Genomic DNA, 25,474 nt, shown 5'->3' with positions numbered 1-25,474 from the left:
GGGTATCGGGGCCGGGACACGGGTATCGGGGCAGGGACACGGGTATCAGGGCAGCCACGACACGGGTATCGGGGCCGGGACACGGGTATCGGGGCCGGGACGCGGGTATCGGGGCCGGGACGCGGGTATCGGGGCCGGGACGCGGGTATCGGGGCCGGGACGCAGGTATCGGGGCCGGGACGCGGGTATCGGGGCCGGGACGCGGGTATCGGGGCCGGGACGCGGGTATCGGGGCCGGGACGCGGGTATCGGGGCCGGGACGCGGGTATCGGGGCCGGGACGCGGGTATCGGGGCCGGGACGCGGGTATCGGGGCCGGAACACAGGCAGCCGGGACGCGGGTATCAGGGCCGGGACACAGGTATCAGGGCCGGGAAACGGGTATCGGGGCCGGGACACGGGTATCGGGGCCGGGACACGGGTATCGGGGCCGGGACACGGGTATCGGGGCCGGGACACGGGTATCGGGGCCGGGACACGGGTATCGGGGCCGGGACACGGGTATCGGGGCCGGGACACGGGTATCGGGGCCGGGACACGGGTATCGGGGCAGGGACACGTGTGTCAGGGCAGCCACGACACGGGTATCGGGGCCGGGACACGGGTATCGGAGCCGGGACACGAGTATCGGGGCCAAGACACGGGTATCGGGGCCGGGACACGGGTATCGGGGCCGGGACACGGGCAGCCACGACACGGGTATCGGGGCCGGGACGCGGGTATCGGGGCCGGGACGCGGGTATCGGGGCCGGGACGCGGGTATCGGGGCCGGGACGCGGGTATCGGGGCCGGGACGCGGGTATCGGGGCCAAGACACGGGTATCGGGGCCGGGACGCGGGTATCGGGGCCAAGACGCGGGTATCGGGGCCGGGACGCGGGTATCGGGGCCGGGACGCGGGTATCGGGGCCAAGACACGGGTATCGGGGCCGGGACGCGGGTATCGGGGCCGGGACGCGGGTATCGGGGCCGGGACGCGGGTATCGGGGCCGGGACGCGGGTATCGGGGCCGGGACGCGGGTATCGGGGCCGGGACGCGGGTATCGGGGCCGGGACGCGGGTATCGGGGCCGGGACGTGGGTATCGGGGCCGGAACACAGGCAGCCGGGACACGGGTATCGGGGCCGGGACGCGGGTATCGGGGCCGGGACGCGGGTATCGGGGCCGGGACGCGGGTATCGGGGCCGGGACGCGGGTATCGGGGCCGGGACGCGGGTATCGGGGCCGGGACGCGGGTATCGGGGCCGGGACGCGGGTATCGGGGCCGGGACGCGGGTATCGGGGCCGGGACGCGGGTATCGGGGCCGGGACGCGGGTATCGGGGCCTGGACACGGGTATCGGGGCCGGGACACGGGTATCAGGGCACCTCTGGGCCACTGTCAGATTATATGGAGAAATGAGGGGTTATGGAGGATGACACGCACACGCACACGCATGATGATGGGACATACTTTGCATGTTGCTGAGGTTTTCTCCTCTATGTTAAACAGACCGAGGACTGACCACAAATTTGATTATAGTTTCATTTGACAAGAAGCCACGTGTGGTCTGCGCGCTGGTCACTGAGCACACGTGGCAAGCCGACATGTGGTACCTGTCTATGTCCAATGTCCCGAGCAGCTGCTGTATCTGTCGGCTGGTCCCTTCCTCCACCTCTCCGCACAGCCGCCCGACCGCGTTCACCAGCGTCCCGGGGGTGGCTGCATCATCTGAAAGGAGAGCGGCGTGGGACCGGTTCTGTGGGGGTCCGAAGCCACGTACCCCGGGGAGATTGGACGTGTCTGTGTTATTACCTAAGCCGAGGAGGCAGCGCTGGTTCCTCATCGCGTTACTCATCTCTCCCAGGCGGCTGTACACCTCGTTCATGCGCGGGAACACGCCGCTGACGGACGCCACGTCAAACAGCGTCTGGAAGTGCGAGACCAGCGCGTGCAGCGTGTGGGGAGACGGGCGGCCCGCGTCCTGAGGAGGTCAGTAATGTTACTGCCAAGCCAACCCGCCGGGGTAATAATGCAGGATTTCCACAGCACAAGACGTGTACCCCGAGGGGTTAAATGAATATACCCCGAGGGGTTAAATGAATATACCCCGAGGGGTTAAATGAATATACCCCGAGGGGTTAAATGAATATACCCCGGCTGCAGACCCCTGGGAATAACGTCGGCAGCAGGGGGCGCTTTCCGAGGGGGTGACGGGGCATTTTGCAGCAGGGGGCGCTTTCCGAGGTGATGAGGGGCATTTTGCAGCAGGGGGCGCTTTCCGAGGTGATGAGGGGCATTTTGCAGCAGGGGGCGCTTTCCGAGATGATGAGGGGCATTTTGCAGCAGGGATGCGCTTTCCGAGGGGATGAGGGGCATTTTGCAGCAGGGGGCGCTTTCCGAGGGGGTGAGGGGGCATTTTGCAGCAGGGGGCGCTTTCCGAGGGGGTGAGGGGGCATTTTGCAGCAGGGGGCGCTTTCCGAGGGGGTGAGGGGGCATTTTGCAGCAGGGGGCGCTTTCCGAGGGGGTGAGGGGGCATTTTGCAGCCGGATTTGGTGCACCCCCCAGAGGTTTAATAGTTGCGTATTTTCCGTGTTTATTTCCGGGAAGACGTTCTCCCGCGGACACGGCCCCAAGAAACATCCCAAACTCTCACCCCCATGTGACCGGAGCCCCGCGTCACAGTGACCTCCCCCAGCACAGAGTGACCGGAGCCCCGCGTCACAGTGACCTCCCCCAGCACAGAGTGACCGGAGCCCCGCGTCACAGTGACCTCCCCCAGCACAGAGTGACCGGAGCCCCGCGTCACAGTGACCTCCCCCAGCACAGAGTGACCGGAGCCCCGCGTCACAGTGACCTCCCCCAGCACAGAGTGACCGGAGCCCCGCGTCACAGTGACCTCCCCCAGCACAGAGTGACCGGAGCCCCGCGTCACAGTGACCTCCCCCAGCACAGAGTGACCTCCCCCAGCACAGAGTGACCTCCCCCAGCACAGAGTGACCGGAGCCCCGCGTCACAGTGACCTCCCCCAGCACAGAGTGACCTGAGCCCCGCGTCACAGTGACCTCCCCCAGCACAGAGTGACCGGAGCCCCGCGTCACAGTGACCTCCCCCAGCACAGAGTGACCGGAGCCCCGCGTCACAGTGACCTCCCCCAGCACAGAGTGACCGGTGCCCCGCGTCACAGTGACCTCCCCCAGCACAGAGTGACCGGTGCCCCGCGTCACAGTGACCTCCCCCAGCACAGAGTGACCTCCCCCAGCACAGAGTGACCGGAGCCCCGCGTCACAGTGACCTCCCCCAGCACAGAGTGACCGGAGCCCCGCGTCACAGTGACCTCCCCCAGCACAGAGTGACCTCCCCCAGCACAGAGTGACCGGAGCCCCGCGTCACAGTGACCTCCCCCAGCACAGAGTGACCGGAGCCCCGCGTCACAGTGACCTCCCCCAGCACAGAGTGACCGGAGCCCCGCGTCACAGTGACCTCCCCCAGCACAGAGTGACCTCCCCCAGCACAGAGAGACCCCCCAGCACAGAGTGACCGGAGCCCCGCGTCACAGTGACCTCCCCCAGCACAGAGTGACCGGAGCCCCGCGTCAGTGACCACCCCCAGCACAGAGTGACCGGAGCCCCGCGTCAGTGACCCCCCCCCCCAGCACAGAGTGACCGGAGCCCCGCGTCACAGTGACCTCCCCCAGCACAGAGTGACCGGAGCCCCGCGTCACAGTGACCTCCCCCAGCACAGAGTGACCGGAGCCCCGCGTCACAGTGACCTCCCCCAGCACAGAGTGACCGGAGCCCCGCGTCAGTGACCTCCCCCAGCACAGAGTGACCGGAGCCCCGCGTCATAGTGACCTCCCCCAGCACAGAGTGACCGGAGCCCAGCGTCAGTGACCTCCCCCAGCACAGAGTGACCGGAGCCCCGCGTCACAGTGACCTCCCCCAGTACAGAGTGACCGGAGCCCCGCGTCACAGTGACCTCCCCCAGCACAGAGTGACCGGATCCCCGCGTCACAGTGACCTCCCCCAGCACAGAGTGACCGGAGCCCCGCGTCACAGTGACCTCCCCCAGCACAGAGTGACCTCCCCCAGCACAGAGTGACCGGAGCCCCGCGTCACAGTGACCTCCCCCAGCACAGAGTGACCGGAGCCCCGCGTCACAGTGACTTCCCCCAGCACAGAGTGACCGGAGCCCCGCGTCACAGTGACCTCCCCCAGCACAGAGTGACCTGAGCCCCGCGTCAGTGACCTCCCCCAGCACAGAGTGACCGGAGCCCCGCGTCACAGTGACCTCCCCCAGCACAGAGTGACCGGAGCCCCGCGTCACAGTGACCTCCCCCAGCACAGAGTGACCTCCTCCAGCACAGAGTGACCTCCCCCAGCACAGAGTGACCCCCCCCCCAGCACAGTGACCCCCCCCCAGCACAGAGTGACCGGAGAAGAGGGGGGCTCGCTTGGGAAGAGGGAGAAGAGGGGGGCTCGCTTGGGGAGAGGGAGAAGAGGGGGGCTCGCCTGGGAAGAGGGAGAAGAGGGGGCTCGCCTGGGAAGAGGGAGAAGAGGGGGGGGCTCGCCTGGAAGAGGGAGAAGAGGGGGGCTCGCTTGGGGAGAGGGAGAAGAGGGGGGCTCGTCTGGGGAGAGGGAGAAGAGGGGGGCTCGCCTGGTGAGAGGGAGAAGAGGGTGCTCACTGGGGGAGAGGGAGAAGAGGGGGGCTCGCTTGGGGAGAGGGAGAAGAGGGGGGCTCGCCTGGTGAGAGGGAGAAGAGGGGGGCCCGCTTGGGGAGAGGGAGAAGAGGGGGGCTCGCCTGGGGAGAGGGAGAAGAGGGGGGCTCGCCTGGGGAGAGGGAGAAGAAGGGGGGCTCGCTGGGGAGAGGGAGAAGAGGGGGGCTCGCTTGGGGAGAGGGAGAAGAGGGGGGCTCGCCTGGTGAGAGGGAGAAGAGGGGGGCTCGCTTGGGGAGAGGGAGAAGAGGGGGGCTCGCCTGGGGAGAGGGAGAAGAGGGGGGCTCGCCTGGGGAGAGGGAGAAGAGGGGGGCTCGCCTGGGGAGAGGGAGAAGAGGGGGGCTCGCCTGGGGAGAGGGAGAAGAGGGGGGCTCGCCTGGGGAGAGGGAGAAGAGGGGGGCTCGCTGGGGAGAAGAAGAACATGGGGGGCTCGCCTGGGGAGAGGGAGAAGAGGGGGGCTCGCCTGGGGAGAGGGAGAAGAGGGGGGCTCGCTGGGGAGAAGAAGAACATGGGGGGCTCACCTGGGGAGAGGGAGAAGAGGGGGGCTCGCCTGGTGAGAGGGAGAAGAGGGGGGCTCGCTTGGGGAGAGGGAGAAGAAGGGGGCTCGCCTGTGGAGAGGGAGAAGAGGGGGGCTCGCTTGGGGAGAGGGGGCTCGCTTGGGGAGAGGGGGAAGAGGGGGGCTCGCCTGGGAAGAGGGAGAACAGGGGGGCTCGCTTGGGGAGAGGGAGAAGAGGGGGGCTCGCCTGGGGAGAGGGAGAAGAGGGGGGCTCGCCTGGGGAGAGGGAGAAGAGGGGTGCTCGCCTGGGAAGAGGGAGAAGAGGAGGGCTCGCTGGGGGAGAGGGCGAAGAGGGGAGCTTGTCTGGGGAGAGGGGGCTGAGAATAGGGGTGCTCGTCTGGGGAGAGGGGGCTGAGAATAGTTGTGCTCGCCTGGGGGAGGGTGGTGAAAATAGGGGTGCTCGCCTGGGGGAGGGTGGTGAGAATAGGGATGCTTGCCTGGGGGAGGGTGGTGAGAATAGGGGTGCTCGCCTGGGGGAGGGTGGTGAGAATAGGGGTGCTCGCCTGGGGAGGGGGGGTGCTCGCTGCTTAGTATTTCTTAGAAAGATTTGCTTTCCCAGAGTTTATTTCCGGCTGTATTATTTATATTCTGGTGGATGTGAATAATAAAATGGAAGTGATCAGCTCCGAGCCGATATCAGGTGAGGCTCACACTATATAATGTCACCTTTCCCCCGCTCAGGTGAGGCTCACATATAATGTCACCTTTCCCCCGCTCAGTTGAGGCTCACACTATATAATGTCACCTGTTCCCGCTCAGGTGAGGCTCACATTATATAATGTCACCTTTCCCCGCTCAGGTGAGGCTCACACTATGTAATGTCACCTTTCCCCGCTCAGGTGAGGCTCACACTATATAATGTCCCCTTTCCCCTGCTCAGGTGAGGCTCACACTATATAATGTCACCTTTCCCCTGCTCAGGTGAGGCTCACACTATATAATGTCACCTTTCCCTGCTCAGGTGAGGCTCACACTATATAATGTCACCTTTCCCCCACTCAGGTGAGGCTCACACTATATAATTTCACCTGTCCCCCGCTCAGGTGAGGCTCACACTATATAATGTCACCTTTCCCCCGCTCAGGTGAGGCTCACATTATATAATGTCACCTTTCCCCCGCTCAGGTGAGGCTCACATTATATAATGTCACCTTTCCCCTGCTCAGGTGAGGCTCACATTATATAATGTCACCTTTCCCCGCTCAGGTGAGGCTCACACTATATAATGTCACCTTTCCCCGCTCAGGTGAGGCTCACACTATATAATGTCACCTGTCCCCCGCTCTGGTGAGGCTCACACTATATAATGTCACCTTTCCCCGCTCAGGTGAGGCTCACATTATATAATGTCACCTTTCCCCCGCTCAGGTGAGGCTCACACTATATAATGTCACCTTTCCCCCGCTCAGGTGAGGCTCACACTATATAATGTCACCTTTCCCCGCTCAGGTGAGGCTCACATTATATAATGTCACCTTTCCCCCGCTCAGGTGAGGCTCACACTATATAATGTCACCTGTCCCCCGCTCAGGTGAGGCTCACACTATATAATGTCACCTTTCCCCCGCTCAGGTGAGGCTCACACTATATAATGTCACCTTTCCCCGCTCAGGTGAGGCTCACACTATATAATGTCACCTTTCCCCCGCTCAGGTGAGGCTCACACTATATAATGTCACCTTTCCCCCGCTCAGGTGAGGCTCACACTATATAATGTCACCTGTCCTCCGCTCAGGTGAGGCTCACACTATATAATGTCACCTGTCCCCCGCTCAGGTGAGGCTCACACTATATAATGTCACCTTTCCCCGCTCAGGTGAGGCTCACACTATGTAATGTCACCTGTCCCCTGCTAAGGTGAGGCTCACACTATGTAATGTCACCTTTCCCCCGCTCAGGTGAGGCTCACACTATATAATGTCACCTGTCCCCCGCTCTGGTGAGGCTCACACTATATAATGTCACCTTTCCCCGCTCAGGTGAGGCTCAACCTATATAATGTCACCTTTCCCCGCTCAGGTGAGGCTCACACTATATAATGTCACCTGTCCCCCGCTCAGGTGAGGCTCACACTATATAATGTCACCTTTCCCCCGCTCAGGTGAGGCTCACACTATATAATGTCACCTTTCCCCACTCAGTTGAGGCTCACACTATATAATGTCACCTTTCCCCCGCTCAGGTGAGGCTCACACTATATAATGTCACCTTTCCCCCGCTCAGGTGAGGCTCACACTATATAATGTCACCTGTCCCCCGCTCAGGTGAGGCTCACACTATATAATGTCACCTTTCCCCGCTCAGGTGAGGCTCACACTATATAATGTCACCTTTCCCCCGCTCAGGTGAGGCTCACACTATATAATGTCACCTTTCCCCCGCTCACGTGAGGCTCACACTATGTAATGTCACCTTTCCCCGCTCAGGTGAGGCTCACACTATGTAATGTCACCTGTCCCCCGCTAAGGTGAGGCTCACACTATGTAATGTCACCTTTCCCCCGCTCAGGTGAGGCTCACACTATATAATGTCACCTGTCCCCCGCTCTGGTGAGGCTCACACTATATAATGTCACCTTTCCCCGCTCAGGTGAGGCTCACACTATATAATGTCACCTTTCCCCCGCTCAGGTGAGGCTCACACTATATAATGTCACCTGTCCCCCGCTCAGGTGAGGCTCACACTATATAATGTCACCTTTCCCCACTAAGTTGAGGCTCGCACTATATAATGTCACCTTTCCCCCGCTCAGGTGAGGCTCACACTATATAATGTCACCTTTCCCCCGCTCAAGTGAGGCTCACACTATATAATGTCACCTGTCCCCCGCTCAGGTGAGGCTCACAGGCTCACACTATATAATGTCACCTTTCCCCCGCTCAGGTGAGGCTCACACTATATAATGTCACCTTTCCCCGCTCAGGTGAGGCTCACTATATAATGTCACCTTTCCCCCGCTCAGGTGAGGCTCACACTATGTAATGTCACCTGTCCCCCGCTCAGGTGAGGCTCACACTATATAATGTCACCTGTCCCCTGCCCAGGTAAGGCTCACACTATATAATGTCACCTTTCCCCGCTCAGGTGAGGCTCACACTATATAATGTCACCTGTCCCCCGCTCAGGTGAGGCTCACACTATATAATGTCACCTTTTCCCCGCTCAGGTGAGGCTCACACTATATAATGTCACCTGTCCCCTGCTCAGGTGAGGCTCACACTATATAATGTCATCTTTCCCCCGCTCAGGTGAGGCTCACACTATATAATGTCACCTTTTCCCTGCTCAGGTGAGGCTCACACTATATAATGTCACCTTTCTCTGCTCAGGTGAGGCTCACACTATATAATGTCACCTTTCCCCCACTCAGGTGAGGCTCACACTATATAATGTCACCTGTCCCCCGCTCAGGTGAGGCTCACACTATATAATGTCACCTTTCCCCCGCTCAGGTGAGGCTCACATTATATAATGTCACCTTTCCCCTGCTCAGGTGAGGCTCACACTATATAATGTCACCTTTCTCTGCTCAGGTGAGGCTCACACTATATAATGTCACCTTTTCCCTGCTCAGGTGAGGCTCACACTATATAATGTCACCTTTCTCTGCTCAGGTGAGGCTCACACTATATAATGTCACCTTTCCCCCACTCAGGTGAGGCTCACACTATATAATGTCACCTGTCCCCCGCTAAGGTGAGGCTCACACTATGTAATGTCACCTGTCCCCCGCTAAGGTGAGGCTCACACTATGTAATGTCACCTTTCCCCGCTCAGGTGAAGCTCAGACTATATAATGTCACCTTTCCCCCGCTCAGGTGAGGCTCACACTATATAATGTCACCTTTCCCCTGCTCAGGTGAGGCTCACACTATATAATGTCACCTTTCCACCGCTCAGGTGAGGCTCACATATAATGTCACCTTTCCCCCGCTCAGGTGAGGCTCACACTATATAATCTCACCTTTCCCCCGCTCAGGTGAGGCTCACACTATATAATGTCACCTTTCCCCCGCTCAGGTGAGGCTCACACTATATAATGTCACCTGTTCCTGCTCAGGTGAGGCTCACACTATGTAATGTCACCTGTCAACGCTCAGGTGAGGCTCACACTATATAATGTCACCTTTCCCCTGCTCAGGTGAGGCTCACACTATATAATGTCACCTTTTCCCTGCTCAGGTGAGGCTCACACTATATAATGTCACCTTTCTCTGCTCAGGTGAGGCTCACACTATATTATGTCACCTTTCCCCCACTCAGGTGAGGCTCACACTATATAATGTCACCTGTCCCCCGCTCAGGTGAGGCTCACACTATATAATGTCACCTGTCCCCTGCTCAGGTGAGGCTCACACTATATAATGTCATCTTTCCCCCGCTCAGGTGAGGCTCACACTATATAATGTCACCTGTCCCCCGCTCAGGTGAGGCTCACATTATATAATGTCACCTTTCCCCTGCTCAGGTGAGGCTCACATTATATAATGTCACCTGTCCCCTGCTCAGGTGAGGCTCACACTATATAATGTCACCTTTCCCCCGCTCAGGTGAGGCTCACACTATATAATGTCACCTTTCCCCCGCTCAGGTGAGGCTCACATTATATAATGTCACCTTTCCCCTGCTCAGGTGAGGCTCACATTATATAATGTCACCTTTCCACGCTCAGGTGAGGCTCACACTATATAATGTCACCTGTCCCCCGCTCAGGTGAGGCTCACACTATATAATGTCACCTGTCCCCCGCTCAGGTGAGGCTCACAATATATAATGTCACCTTTCCCCCCTCAGGTGAGGCTCACACTATATAATGTTACCTGTCCCCCGCTCATGTGAGGCTCACACTATATAATGTCACCTTTCCCCGCTCAGGTGAGGCTCACACTATATAATGTCACCTGTCCCCCGCTCAGGTGAGGCTCACACTATATAATGTCACCTGTCCCCTGCCCAGGTAAGGCTCACACTATATAATGTCACCTTTCCCCGCTCAGGTGAGGCTCACACTATATAATGTCACCTGTCCCCCGCTCAGGTGAGGCTCACACTATATAATGTCACCTTTCCCCCGCTCAGGTGAGGCTCACACTATATAATGTCACCTGTCCCCTGCTCAGGTGAGGCTCACACTATATAATGTCACCTTTCCCCGCTCAGGTGAGGCTCACACTATATAATGTCACCTTTCCCCCGCTCAGGTGAGGCTCACACTATATAATGTCACCTGTCCCCCGATCAGGTGAGACTCACACTATGTAATGTCACCTGTCCCCCGCTAAGGTGAGGCTCACACTATGTAATGTCACCTGTCCCCCGCTAAGGTGAGGCTCACACTATGTAATGTCACCTTTCCCCGCTCAGGTGAAGCTCAGACTATATAATGTCACCTTTCCCCCGCTCAGGTGAGGCTCACACTATATAATGTCACCTTTCCCCTGCTCAGGTGAGGCTCACACTATATAATGTCACCTTTCCACCGCTCAGGTGAGGCTCACATATAATGTCACCTTTCCCCCGCTCAGGTGAGGCTCACACTATATAATCTCACCTTTCCCCCGCTCAGGTGAGGCTCACACTATATAATGTCACCTTTCCCCCGCTCAGGTGAGGCTCACACTATATAATGTCACCTGCTCCTGCTCAGGTGAGGCTCACACTATGTAATGTCACCTGTCCCCGCTCAGGTGAGGCTCACATTATATAATGTCACCTTTCCCCTGCTCAGGTGAGGCTCACACTATATAATGTCACCTTTTCCCTGCTCAGGTGAGGCTCACACTATATAATGTCACCTTTCTCTGCTCAGGTGAGGCTCACACTATATAATGTCACCTTTCCCCCACTCAGGTGAGGCTCACACTATATAATGTCACCTGTCCCCCGCTCAGGTGAGGCTCACACTATATAATGTCACCTTTCCCCCGCTCAGGTGAGGCTCACATTATATAATGTCACCTTTCCCCTGCTCAGGTGAGGCTCACACTATATAATGTCACCTTTCTCTGCTCAGGTGAGGCTCACACTATATAATGTCACCTTTTCCCTGCTCAGGTGAGGCTCACACTATATAATGTCACCTTTCTCTGCTCAGGTGAGGCTCACACTATATAATGTCACCTTTCCCCCACTCAGGTGAGGCTCACACTATATAATGTCACCTGTCCCCCGCTAAGGTGAGGCTCACACTATGTAATGTCACCTGTCCCCCGCTAAGGTGAGGCTCACACTATGTAATGTCACCTTTCCCCGCTCAGGTGAAGCTCAGACTATATAATGTCACCTTTCCCCCGCTCAGGTGAGGCTCACACTATATAATGTCACCTTTCCCCTGCTCAGGTGAGGCTCACACTATATAATGTCACCTTTCCACCGCTCAGGTGAGGCTCACATATAATGTCACCTTTCCCCCGCTCAGGTGAGGCTCACACTATATAATCTCACCTTTCCCCCGCTCAGGTGAGGCTCACACTATATAATGTCACCTTTCCCCCGCTCAGGTGAGGCTCACACTATATAATGTCACCTGTTCCTGCTCAGGTGAGGCTCACACTATGTAATGTCACCTGTCCCCGCTCAGGTGAGGCTCACACTATATAATGTCACCTTTCCCCTGCTCAGGTGAGGCTCACACTATATAATGTCACCTTTTCCCTGCTCAGGTGAGGCTCACACTATATAATGTCACCTTTCTCTGCTCAGGTGAGGCTCACACTATATTATGTCACCTTTCCCCCACTCAGGTGAGGCTCACACTATATAATGTCACCTGTCCCCCGCTCAGGTGAGGCTCACACTATATAATGTCACCTTTCCCCCGCTCAGGTGAGGCTCACATTATATAATGTCACCTTTCCCCTACTCAGGTGAGGCTCACATTATATAATGTCACCTTTCCCCGCTCAGGTGAGGCTCACACTATATAATGTCACCTTTCCCCGCTCAGGTGAGGCTCACACTATATAATGTCACCTGTCCCCCGCTCTGGTGAGGTTCACACTATATAATGTCACCTGTCCCCTGCCCAGGTAAGGCTCACACTATATAATGTCACCTTTCCCCGCTCAGGTGAGGCTCACACTATATAATGTCACCTGTCCCCTGCTCACGTGAGGCTCACACTATATAATGTCACCTTTCCCCGCTCAGGTGAGGCTCACACTATATAATGTCACCTTTCCCCCGCTCAGGTGAGGCTCACACTATATAATGTCACCTGTCCCCAGCTCAGGTGAGGCTCACATTATGTAATGTCACCTGTCCCCCGCTAAGGTGAGGCTCACACTATGTAATGTCACCTGTCCCCCGCTAAGGTGAGGCTCACACTATGTAATGTCACCTTTCCCCGCTCAGGTGAAGCTCAGACTATATAATGTCACCTTTCCCCCGCTCAGGTGAGGCTCACACTATATAATGTCACCTTTCCCCTGCTCAGGTGAGGCTCACACTATATAATGTCACCTTTCCCCGCTCAGGTGAGGCTCACATATAATGTCACCTTTCCCCCGCTCAGGTGAGGCTCACACTATATAATCTCACCTTTCCCCCGCTCAGGTGAGGCTCACACTATATAATGTCACCTTTCCCCCGCTCAGGTGAGGCTCACACTATATAATGTCACCTGTTCCCGCTCAGGTGAGGCTCACACTATGTAATGTCACCTGTCCCCCGCTCAGGTGAGGCTCACACTATATAATGTCACCTTTCCCCTGCTCAGGTGAGGCTCACACTATATAATGTCACCTTTTCCCTGCTCAGGTGAGGCTCACACTATATAATGTCACCTTTCTCTGCTCAGGTGAGGCTCACACTATATAATGTCACCTTTCCCCCACTCAGGTGAGGCTCACACTATATAATGTCACCTGTCCCCCGCTCAGGTGAGGCTCACACTATATAATGTCACCTTTCCCCCGCTCAGGTGAGGCTCACATTATATAATGTCACCTTTCCCCTGCTCAGGTGAGGCTCACACTATATAATGTCACCTTTCTCTGCTCAGGTGAGGCTCACACTATATAATGTCACCTTTTCCCTGCTCAGGTGAGGCTCACACTATATAATGTCACCTTTCTCTGCTCAGGTGAGGCTCACACTATATAATGTCACCTGTCCCCCGCTAAGGTGAGGCTCACACTATATAATGTCACCTGTCCCCCGCTAAGGTGAGGCTCACACTATGTAATGTCACCTTTCCCCGCTCAGGTGAAGCTCAGACTATATAATGTCACCTTTCCCCAGCTCAGGTGAGGCTCACACTATATAATGTCACCTTTCCCCTGCTCAGGTGAGGCTCACACTATATAATGTCACCTTTCCCCCGCTCAGGTGAGGCTCACATATAATGTCACCTTTCCCCCGCTCAGGTGAGGCTCACACTATATAATCTCACCTTTCCCCCGCTCAGGTGAGGCTCACACTATATAATGTCACCTTTCCCCCGCTCAGTTGAGGCTCACACTATATAATGTCACCTGTTCCCGCTCAGGTGAGGCTCACACTATGTAATGTCACCTTTCCCCGCTCAGGTGAGGCTCACACTATATAATGTCACCTTTCCCCTGCTCAGGTGAGGCTCACACTATATAATGTCACCTTTCCCCTGCTCAGGTGAGGCTCACACTATATAATGTCACCTTTCTCTGCTCAGGTGAGGCTCACACTATATAATGTCACCTTTCCCCCACTCAGGTGAGGCTCACACTATATAATGTCACCTGTCCCCCGCTCAGGTGAGGCTCACACTATATAATGTCACCTTTCCCCCGCTCAGGTGAGGCTCACATTATATAATGTCACCTTTCCCCTGCTCAGGTGAGGCTCACATTATATAATGTCACCTTTCCCCGCTCAGGTGAGGCTCACACTATATAATGTCACCTTTCCCCGCTCAGGTGAGGCTCACACTATATAATGTCACCTGTCCCCCGCTCTGGTGAGGCTCACACTATATAATGTCACCTTTCCCCGCTCAGGTGAGGCTCACATTATATAATGTCACCTTTCCCCCGCTCAGGTGAGGCTCACACTATATAATGTCACCTGTCCCCCGCTCAGGTGAGGCTCACACTATATAATGTCACCTTTCCCCCGCTCAGGTGAGGCTCAAACTATATAATGTCACCTTTCCCCGCTCAGGTGAGGCTCACACTATATAATGTCACCTTTCCCCCGCTCAGGTGAGGCTCACACTATATAATGTCACCTTTCCACCGCTCAGGTGAGGCTCACACTATATAATGTCACCTGTCCCCCGCTCAGGTGAGGCTCACACTATATAATGTCACCTGTCCCCCGCTCAGGTGAGGCTCACACTATGTAATGTCACCTGTCCCCCGCTAAGGTGAGGCTCACACTATGTAATGGCACCTTTCCCCCGCTCAGGTGAGGCTCACACTATATAATGTCACCTTTCCCCGCTCAGGTGAGGCTCATACTATATAATGTCACCTGTCCCCCGCTCTGGTGAGGCTCACACTATATAGTGTCACCTTTCCCCGCTCAGGTGAGGCTCACACTATATAATGTCACCTTTCCCCCGCTCAGGTGAGGCTCACACTATATAATGTCACCTGTCCCCCGCTCAGGTGAGGCTCACACTATATAATGTCACCTTTCCCCCGCTCAGGTGAGGCTCACACTATATAATGTCACCTTTCCCCACTCAGTTGAGGCTCACACTATATAATGTCACCTTTCCCCCGCTCAGGTGAGGCTCACACTATATAATGTCACCTTTCCCCCGCTCAGGTGAGGCTCACACTATATAATGTCACCTGTCCCCCGCTCAGGTGAGGCTCACACTATATAATGTCACCTTTCCCCTGCTCAGGTGAGGCTCACACTATATAATGTCACCTTTCCCCCGCTCAGGTGAGGCTCACATATAATGTCACCTTTCCCCCGCTCAGGTGAGGCTCACACTATATAATCTCACCTTTCCCCCGCTCAGGTGAGGCTCACACTATATAATGTCACCTATCCCCCGCTCAGGTGAGGCTCACACTATATAATGTCACCTGTTCCTGCTCAGGTGAGGCTCACACTATGTAATGTCACCTGTCCCCGTTCAGGTGAGGCTCACACTATATAATGTCACCTTTCCCCTGCTCAGGTGAGGCTCACACTATATAATGTCACCTTTTCCCTGCTCAGGTGAGGCTCACACTATATAATGTCACCTTTCTCTGCTCAGGTGAGGCTCACAATATATAATGTCACCTGTCCCCCGCTCAGGTGAGGCTCACACTATATAATGTCACCTATCCCCCGCTCAGGTGAGGCTCACACTATATAATGTCACCTTTCCCCGCTCAGGTGAGGCTCACACTATATAATGTCACCTTTCCCCGCTCAGGTGAGGCTCACACTATATAATGTCACCTTTCCCCCGCTCAGGTGAGGCTCACAATATATAATGTCACCTGTCCCCCGCTCAGGTGAGGCTAACACTATATAATGTCACCTTTCCCCCCTCAGGTGAGGCTCACAATATATAATGTCACCTGTCCCCCGCTCAGGTGAGGCTCACACTATATAATGTCACCTTTCCCCCGCTCAGGTGAGGCTCACACTATATAATGTCACCTTTCCCCCGCTCAGGTGAGGCTCACAATATATAATGTCACCTGTCCCCCGCTCAGGTGAGGCTCACACTATATAATGTCACCTTTCCCCCGCTCAGGTGAGGCTCACACTATATAATGTCACCTTTCCCCCCTCAGGTGAGGCTCACAATATATAATGTCACCTGTCCCCCGCTCAGGTGAGGCTCACACTATATAATGTCACCATTCCCCCGCTCAGGTGAGGCTCAAAATATATAATGTCACCTTTCCCCCCTCAGGTGAGGCTCACACTATATAATGTCACCTTTCCCCGCTCAGGTGAGGCTCACACTATATAATGTCACCTTTCCCCGCTCAGGTGAGGCTCACACTATATAATGTCACCTTTCCCCCGCTCAGGTGAGCCTCACACTATATAATGTCACCTTTCCCTCGCTCTCCACATCCTCCATCATCGTGTCCACAAGAAGCAGAAGTTCCTCCACTCGGACGTTGTCGCTGTCCCCATGTGTCTCGTGCGTCTGCCGATGGGGTAATAACTTCTCACACAGCTTCCTCAGGGACCTGTGCAGGGCCTTCAAAATAATCATAATAATATTATTATCCGACAGACTGGTGTGTTATACACACTGATAGATATGAGAGACAGGCTGGTGTGTTATACACACTGATAGATATGAGAGACAGACTGGTGTGTTATACATACTGATAGATATGAGAGACAGACTGGTGTGTTATACACACTGATAGATATGAGAGACAGACTGGTGTGTTATACACACTGATAGATATGAGAGACAGACTGGTGTGTTATACACACTGATAGATATGAGAGACAGACTGGTGTGTTATACACACTGATAGATATGAGAGACAGACTGGTGTATTATACACACTGATATATATGAGAGACAGACTGGTGTGTTATACACACTGATAGATATGAGAGACAGACTGGTGTGTTATACACACTGATATATATGAGAGACAGACTGGTGTGTTATACACACTGATAGATATGAGACAGACTGGTGTGTTATACACACTGATAGATATGAGAGACAGACTGGTGTGTTATACACACTGATAGATATGAGAGACAGACTGGTGTGTTATACACACTGATAGATATGAGAGACAGACTGGTGTGTTATACACACTGATAGATATGAGAGACAGACTGGTGTGTTATACACACTGATAGATATGAGAGACAGACTGGTGTGTTATACACACTGATAGATATGAGAGACAGACTGGTGTGTTATACACACTGATAGATATGAGAGACAGACTGGTGTGTTATACACACTGATAGATATGAGAGACACACTGGTGTGTTATACACACTGATAGATATGAGAGACACACTGGTGTGTTATACACACTGATAGATATGAGAGACAGACTGGTGTGTTATACACACTGATAGATATGAGAGACAGATTGGTGTGTTATACACACTGATAGATATGAGAGACAGATTGGTGTGTTATACACACTGATAGATAGGAGAGAGACTGGTGTGTTATACACACTGATAGATATGAGAGACAGATTGGTGTGTTATACACACTGATAGATATGAGAGACAGACTGGTGTGTTATACACACTGATAGATAGGAGAGAGACTGGTGTGTTATACACACTGATAGATATGAGAGACAGACTGGTGTGTTATACACACTGATAGATATGAGAGACAGACTGATGTGTTATACAAACTGATAGATATGAGAGACAGACTGGTGTGTTATACACACTGATAGATATGAGGCAGACTGATGTGTTATACAAACGGATAGATATGAGAGACAGACTGGTATGTTATACACACTGATAGATATGAGAGACAGACTGGTGTGTTATACACACTGATAGATATGAGGCAGACTGATGTGTTATACAAACTGATAGATATGAGAGACAGACTGGTGTGTTATACACACTGATATATATGAGAGACAGACTGGTGTGTTATACACACTGATAGATATGAGGCAGACTGATGTGTTATACAAACTGATAGATATGAGAGACAGACTGGTGTGTTATACACACTGATAGATATGAGGCAGACTGATGTGTTATACAAACTGATAGATATGAGAGACAGACTGGTGTGTTATACACACTGATAGATATGAGAGACAGACTGGTGTGTTATACACACTGATAGATATGAGAGACAGACTGGTTTGTTATACACACTGATAGATATGAGACAGACTGGTGTGTTATACACACTGATAGATATGAGAGACAGACTGGTGTGTTATACACACTGATAGATATGAGAGACAGACTGGTGTGTTATACACACTGATAGATATGAGACAGACTGGTGTGTTATACACACTGATAGATATGAGACAGACTGGTGTGTTATACACACTGATAGATATGAGAGACAGACTGGTGTGTTATACACACTGATAGATATGAGAGACAGACTGGTGTGTTATACACACTGATAGATATGAGAGACAGACTGGTGTGTTATACACACTGATAGATATGAGGCAGACTGATGTGTTATACAAACTGATAGATATGAGAGACAGACTGGTGTGTTATACACACTGATAGATATGAGACAGACTGGTGTGTTATACACACTGATAGATATGAGGCAGACTGATGTGTTATACAAACTGATAGATATGAGAGACAGACTGGTGTGTTATACACACTGATAGATATGAGACAGACTGATGTGTTATACAAACTGATAGATATGAGAGACAGACTGGTGTGTTATACACACTGATAGATATGAGAGACAGACTGGTGTGTTATACACACTGATAGATATGAGGCAGACTGATGTGTTATACAAACTGATAGATATGAGAGACAGGCTGGTGTGTTATACACACTGATAGATATGAGAGACAGACTGGTGTGTTATACACACTGATAGATATGAGAGACAGACTGGTGTGTTATACACACTGATAGATATTAGAGACAGACTGGTGTGTTATACACACTGATAGATATGAGAGACAGACTGGTGTGTTATACACACTGATAGATATGAGAGACAGACTGGTGTGTTATACACACTGATAGATATGAGAGACAGACTGGTGTGTTATACACACTGATAGATATGAGACAGACTGGTGTGTTATACACACTGATAGATATGAGAGACAGACTGGTGTGTTATACACACTGATAGATATGAGAGACAGACTGGTGTGTTATACACACTGATAGATAAGAGAGACAGACTGGTGTGTTATACACACTGATAGATATGAGACAGACTGGTGTGTTATACACACTGATAGATATGAGACAGACTGGTGTGTTATACACACTGATAGATATGAGAGACAGGCTGGTGTGTTATACACACTGATAGATATGAGAGACAGACTGGTGTGTTATACACACTGATAGATATGAGAGACAGACTGGTGTGTTATACACACTGATAGATATGAGAGACAGACTGGTGTGTTATACACACTGATAGATATGAGAGACAGACTGGTTTGTTATACACACTGATAGATATGAGACAGACTGGTGTGTTATACACACTGATAGATATGAGAGACAGACTGGTGTGTTATACACACTGATAGATATGAGAGACAGACTGGTGTGTTATACACACTGATAGATATGAGAGACAGACTGGTGTGTTATACACACTGATAGATATGAGAGACAGACTCGTGAGTTATACACACTGATAGATATGAGAGACAGGCTGGTGTGTTATACACACTGATAGATATGAGAGACAGACTGGTGTGTTATACACACTGATAGATATGAGAGACAGACTGGTGTGTTATACACACTAATAGATATGAGACAGACTGATGTGTTATACACACTGATAGATATGAGAGACAGACTGGTGTGTTATACACACTGATAGATATGAGTGACAGACTGGTGTGTTATACACACTGATAGATATGAGAGACAGACTGGTGTGTTATACACACTGATAGATATGAGACAGACTGGTGTGTTATACACACTGATAGATATGAGAGACAGATTGGTGTGTTATACACACTGATAGATAGGAGAGAGACTGGTGTGTTATACACACTGATAGATATGAGAGACAGATTGGTGTGTTATACACACTGATAGATATGAGAGACAGACTGGTGTATTATACACACTGATAGATAGGAGAGAGACTGGTGTGTTATACACACTGATAGATATGAGAGACAGACTGGTGTGTTATACACACTGATAGATATGAGAGACAGACTGGTATGTTATACACACTGATAGATATGAGAGACAGACTGGTGTGTTATACACACTGATAGATATGAGAGACAGACTGGTATGTTATACACACTGATAGATATGAGAGACAGACTGATGTGTTATACACACTGATAGATATGAGGCAGACGGATGTGTTATACAAACTGATAGATATGAGAGACAGACTGGTGTGTTATACACACTGATAGATATGAGGCAGACTGATGTGTTATACAAACTGATAGATATGAGAGACAGACTGGTGTGTTATACACACTGATAGATATGAGGCAGACGGATGTGTTATACAAACTGATAGATATGAGAGACAGACTGGTGTGTTATACACACTGATAGATATGAGGCAGACTGATGTGTTATACACACTGATAGATATGAGGCAGACTGATGTGTTATACAAACTGATAGATATGAGAGACAGACTGGTGTGTTATACACACTGATAGATATGAGGCAGACTGATGTGTTATACAAACTGATAGATATGAGAGACAGGCTGGTGTGTTATACACACTGATAGATATGAGAGACAGACTGGTGTGTTATACACACTGATAGATATGAGAGACAGACTGGTGTGTTATACACACTGATAGATATGAGAGACACACTGGTGTGTTATACACACTGATAGATATGAGAGACAGACTGGTGTGTTATACACACTGATAGATATGAGAGAAAGACTTGTGTGTTATATACACTGATAGATATGAGACAGACTGGTGTGTTATACACACTGATAGATATGAGAGACAGACTGGTGTGTTATACACACTGATAGATATGAGAGACAGACTGGTGTGTTATACACACTGATAGATATTAGAGACAGACTGGTGTGTTATACACACTGATAGATATGAGAGACAGACTGGTGTGTTATACACACTGATAGATATGAGAGACAGACTGGTGTGTTATACACACTGATAGATATGAGAGACAGACTGGTGTGTTATACACACTGATAGATATGAGACAGACTGGTGTGTTATACACACTGATAGATATGAGAGACAGACTGGTGTGTTATACACACTGATAGATATGAGAGACAGACTGGTGTGTTATACACACTGATAGATAAGAGAGACAGACTGGTGTGTTATACACACTGATAGATATGAGAGACAGGCTGGTGTGTTATACACACTGATAGATATGAGAGACAGACTGGTGTGTTATACACACTGATAGATATGAGAGACAGACTGGTGTGTTATACACACTGATAGATATGAGAGACAGACTGGTGTGTTATACACACTGATAGATATGAGAGACAGACTGGTGTGTTATACACACTGATAGATATGAGACAGACTGGTGTGTTATACACACTGATAGATATGAGAGACAGACTGGTGTGTTATACACACTGATAGATATGAGAGACAGACTGGTGTGTTATACACACTGATAGATATGAGAGACAGACTGGTGTGTTATACACACTGATATATATGAGACAGACTGGTGTGTTATACACACTGATAGATATGAGACAGACTGGTGTGTTATACACACTGATAGATATGAGACAGACTGGTGTGTTATACACACTGATAGATATGAGAGACAGACTGGTGTGTTATACACACTGATAGATATGAGAGACAGACTGGTGTGTTATACACACTGATAGATATGAGAGACAGACTGGTGTGTTATACACACTGATAGATATGAGAGACAGGCTGGTGTGTTATACAAACTGATAGATATGAGACAGACTGGTGTGTTATACACACTGATAGATATGAGAGACAGACTGGTGTGTTATACACACTGATAGATATGAGAGACAGACTGGTGTGTTATACACACTGATAGATATGAGAGACAGACTGGTGTGTTATACACACTGATAGATATGAGAGACAGACTGGTGTGTTATACACACTGATAGATATGAGAGACAGACTGGTGTGTTATACACACTGATAGATATGAGAGACAGACTGGTGTGTTATACACACTGATAGATATGAGAGACAGACTGGTGTGTTATACACACTGATAGATATGAGAGACAGACTGGTATGTTATACACACTGATAGATATGAGAGACAGACTGGTGTGTTATACACACTGATAGATATGAGAGACAGACTGGTATGTTATACACACTGATAGATATGAGAGACAGACTGATGTGTTATACACACTGATAGATATGAGGCAGACGGATGTGTTATACAAACTGATAGATATGAGAGACAGACTGGTGTGTTATACACACTGATAGATATGAGGCAGACTGATGTGTTATACAAACTGATAGATATGAGAGACAGACTGGTGTGTTATACACACTGATAGATATGAGGCAGACGGATGTGTTATACAAACTGATAGATATGAGAGACAGACTGGTGTGTTATACACACTGATAGATATGAGGCAGACTGATGTGTTATACACACTGATAGATATGAGGCAGACTGATGTGTTATACAAACTGATAGATATGAGAGACAGACTGGTGTGTTATACACACTGATAGATATGAGGCAGACTGATGTGTTATACAAACTGATAGATATGAGAGACAGGCTGGTGTGTTATACACACTGATAGATATGAGAGACAGACTGGTGTGTTATACACACTGATAGATATGAGAGACAGACTGGTGTGTTATACACACTGATAGATATGAGACAGACTGGTGTGTTATACACACTGATAGATATGAGAGACAGACTGGTGTGTTATACACACTGATAGATATGAGAGACAGACTGGTGTGTTATACACACTGATAGATAAGAGAGACAGACTGGTGTGTTATACACACTGATAGATATGAGAGACAGGCTGGTGTGTTATACACACTGATAGATATGAGAGACAGACTGGTGTGTTATACACACTGATAGATATGAGAGACAGACTGGTGTGTTATACACACTGATAGATATGAGAGACAGACTGGTGTGTTATACACACTGATAGATATGAGAGACAGACTGGTGTGTTATACACACTGATAGATATGAGACAGACTGGTGTGTTATACACACTGATAGATATGAGAGACAGACTGGTGTGTTATACACACTGATAGATATGAGAGACAGACTGGTGTGTTATACACACTGATAGATATGAGAGACAGACTGGTGTGTTATACACACTGATATATATGAGACAGACTGGTGTGTTATACACACTGATAGATATGAGACAGACTGGTGTGTTATACACACTGATAGATATGAGACAGACTGGTGTGTTATACACACTGATAGATATGAGAGACAGACTGGTGTGTTATACACACTGATAGATATGAGAGACAGACTGGTGTGTTATACACACTGATAGATATGAGAGACAGACTGGTGTGTTATACACACTGATAGATATGAGAGACAGGCTGGTGTGTTATACAAACTGATAGATATGAGACAGACTGGTGTGTTATACACACTGATAGATATGAGAGACAGACTGGTGTGTTATACACACTGATAGATATGAGAGACAGACTGGTGTGTTATACACACTGATAGATATGAGAGACAGACTGGTGTGTTATACACACTGATAGATATGAGAGACAGACTGGTGTGTTATACACACTGATAGATATGAGAGACAGACTGGTGTGTTATACACACTGATAGATATGAGAGACAGACTGGTGTGTTATACACACTGATAGATATGAGAGACAGACTGGTGTGTTATACACACTGATAGATATGAGAGACAGACTAGTGTGTTATACACACTGATAGATATGAGAGACAGACTGGTGTGTTATACACACTGATAGATATGAGAGACAGACTGGTGTGTTATACACACTGATAGATATGAGAGACAGACTGGTGTGTTATACACACTGATAGATATGAGAGACAGACTGGTGTGTTATACACACTGATAGATATGAGAGACAGACTGGTGTGTTTTACACACTGATAGATATGAGAGACAGACTGGTGTGTTATACACACTGATAGATATGAGAGACAGACTGGTGTGTTATACACACTGATAGATATGAGACAGACTGGTGTGTTATACACACTGATAGATATGAGAGACAGACTGGTGTGTTATACACACTGATAGATATGAGAGACAGACTGGTGTGTTATACACACTGATAGATATGAGAGACAGACTGGTGTGTTATACACACTGATAGATATGAGAGACAGACTGGTGTGTTATACAAACTGATAGATATGAGAGACAGACTGGTGTGTTATACACACTGATAGATATGAGAGACAGACTGATGTGTTATACACACTGATAGATATGAGACAGACTGGTGTGTTATACACACTGATAGATATGAGACAGACTGGTGTGTTATACACACTGATAGATATGAGAGACAGACTGGTGTGTTATACACACTGATAGATATGAGAGACAGACTGTTGTGTTATACACACTAATAGATATGAGAGACAGACTGATGTGTTATACACACTGATAGATATGAGAGACAGACTGGTGTGTTATACACACTGATAGATATGAGAGACAGACTGGTGTGTTATACACACTGATAGATATGAGAGACAGGCTGGTGTGTTATACACACTGATAGATATGAGAGACAGACTGGTATGTTATACACACTGATAGATATGAGAGACAGACTGATGTGTTATACACACTGATAGATATGAGAGACAGACTGGTGTGTTATACACACTGATAGATATGAGAGACAGACTGGTGTGTTATACACACTGATAGATATAGAGGCAGACTGATGTGTTATACAAACTGATAGATATGAGAGACAGACTGGTGTGTTATACACACTGATAGATATGAGACAGACTGGTGTGTTATACACACTGATAGATATGAGGCAGACTGATGTGTTATACAAACTGATAGATATGAGAGACAGACTGGTGTGTTATACACACTGATAGATATGAGACAGACTGATGTGTTATACAAACTGATAGATATGAGAGACAGACTGGTGTGTTATACACACTGATAGATATGAGAGACAGACTGGTGTGTTATACACACTGATAGATATGAGGCAGACTGATGTGTTATACAAACTGATAGATATGAGAGACAGGCTGGTGTGTTATACACACTGATAGATATGAGAGACAGACTGGTGTGTTATACACACTGATAGATATGAGAGACAGACTGGTGTGTTATACACACTGATAGATAAGAGAGACAGACTGGTGTGTTATACACACTGATAGATATGAGACAGACTGGTGTGTTATACACACTGATAGATATGAGACAGACTGGTGTGTTATACACACTGATAGATATGAGAGACAGGCTGGTGTGTTATACACACTGATAGATATGAGAGACAGACTGGTGTGTTATACACACTGATAGATATGAGAGACAGACTGG

General features: G+C 50.2%; 1 protein-coding gene across 1 annotated transcript in view; it reads right to left on the bottom strand.

Moving 5' to 3' along the window:
• Positions 1–25,474, bottom strand: part of CEP70 (centrosomal protein 70) — a 60,429-nt gene that overhangs the window by 6,629 nt on the left and 28,326 nt on the right. Inside the window, exons 10-12 of the mRNA XM_075610077.1 lie at positions 16,241–16,390; positions 1,793–1,961; positions 1,594–1,708 (exon numbers count right to left, since the gene is read on the bottom strand). Of these exons, the coding sequence (XP_075466192.1) occupies positions 1,594–1,708; positions 1,793–1,961; positions 16,241–16,390 (434 nt within the window). The remainder of the gene's footprint in view (positions 1–1,593; positions 1,709–1,792; positions 1,962–16,240; positions 16,391–25,474) is intronic.

The sequence above is a fragment of the Ascaphus truei genome, chromosome 7 (genome assembly GCF_040206685.1).
Source record: "Ascaphus truei isolate aAscTru1 chromosome 7, aAscTru1.hap1, whole genome shotgun sequence".
NCBI lineage: Eukaryota > Metazoa > Chordata > Amphibia > Anura > Ascaphidae > Ascaphus > Ascaphus truei.
Note: the sequence above shows the minus strand (reverse complement) of the source record. Positions and strands in the feature narration are given on the sequence as shown.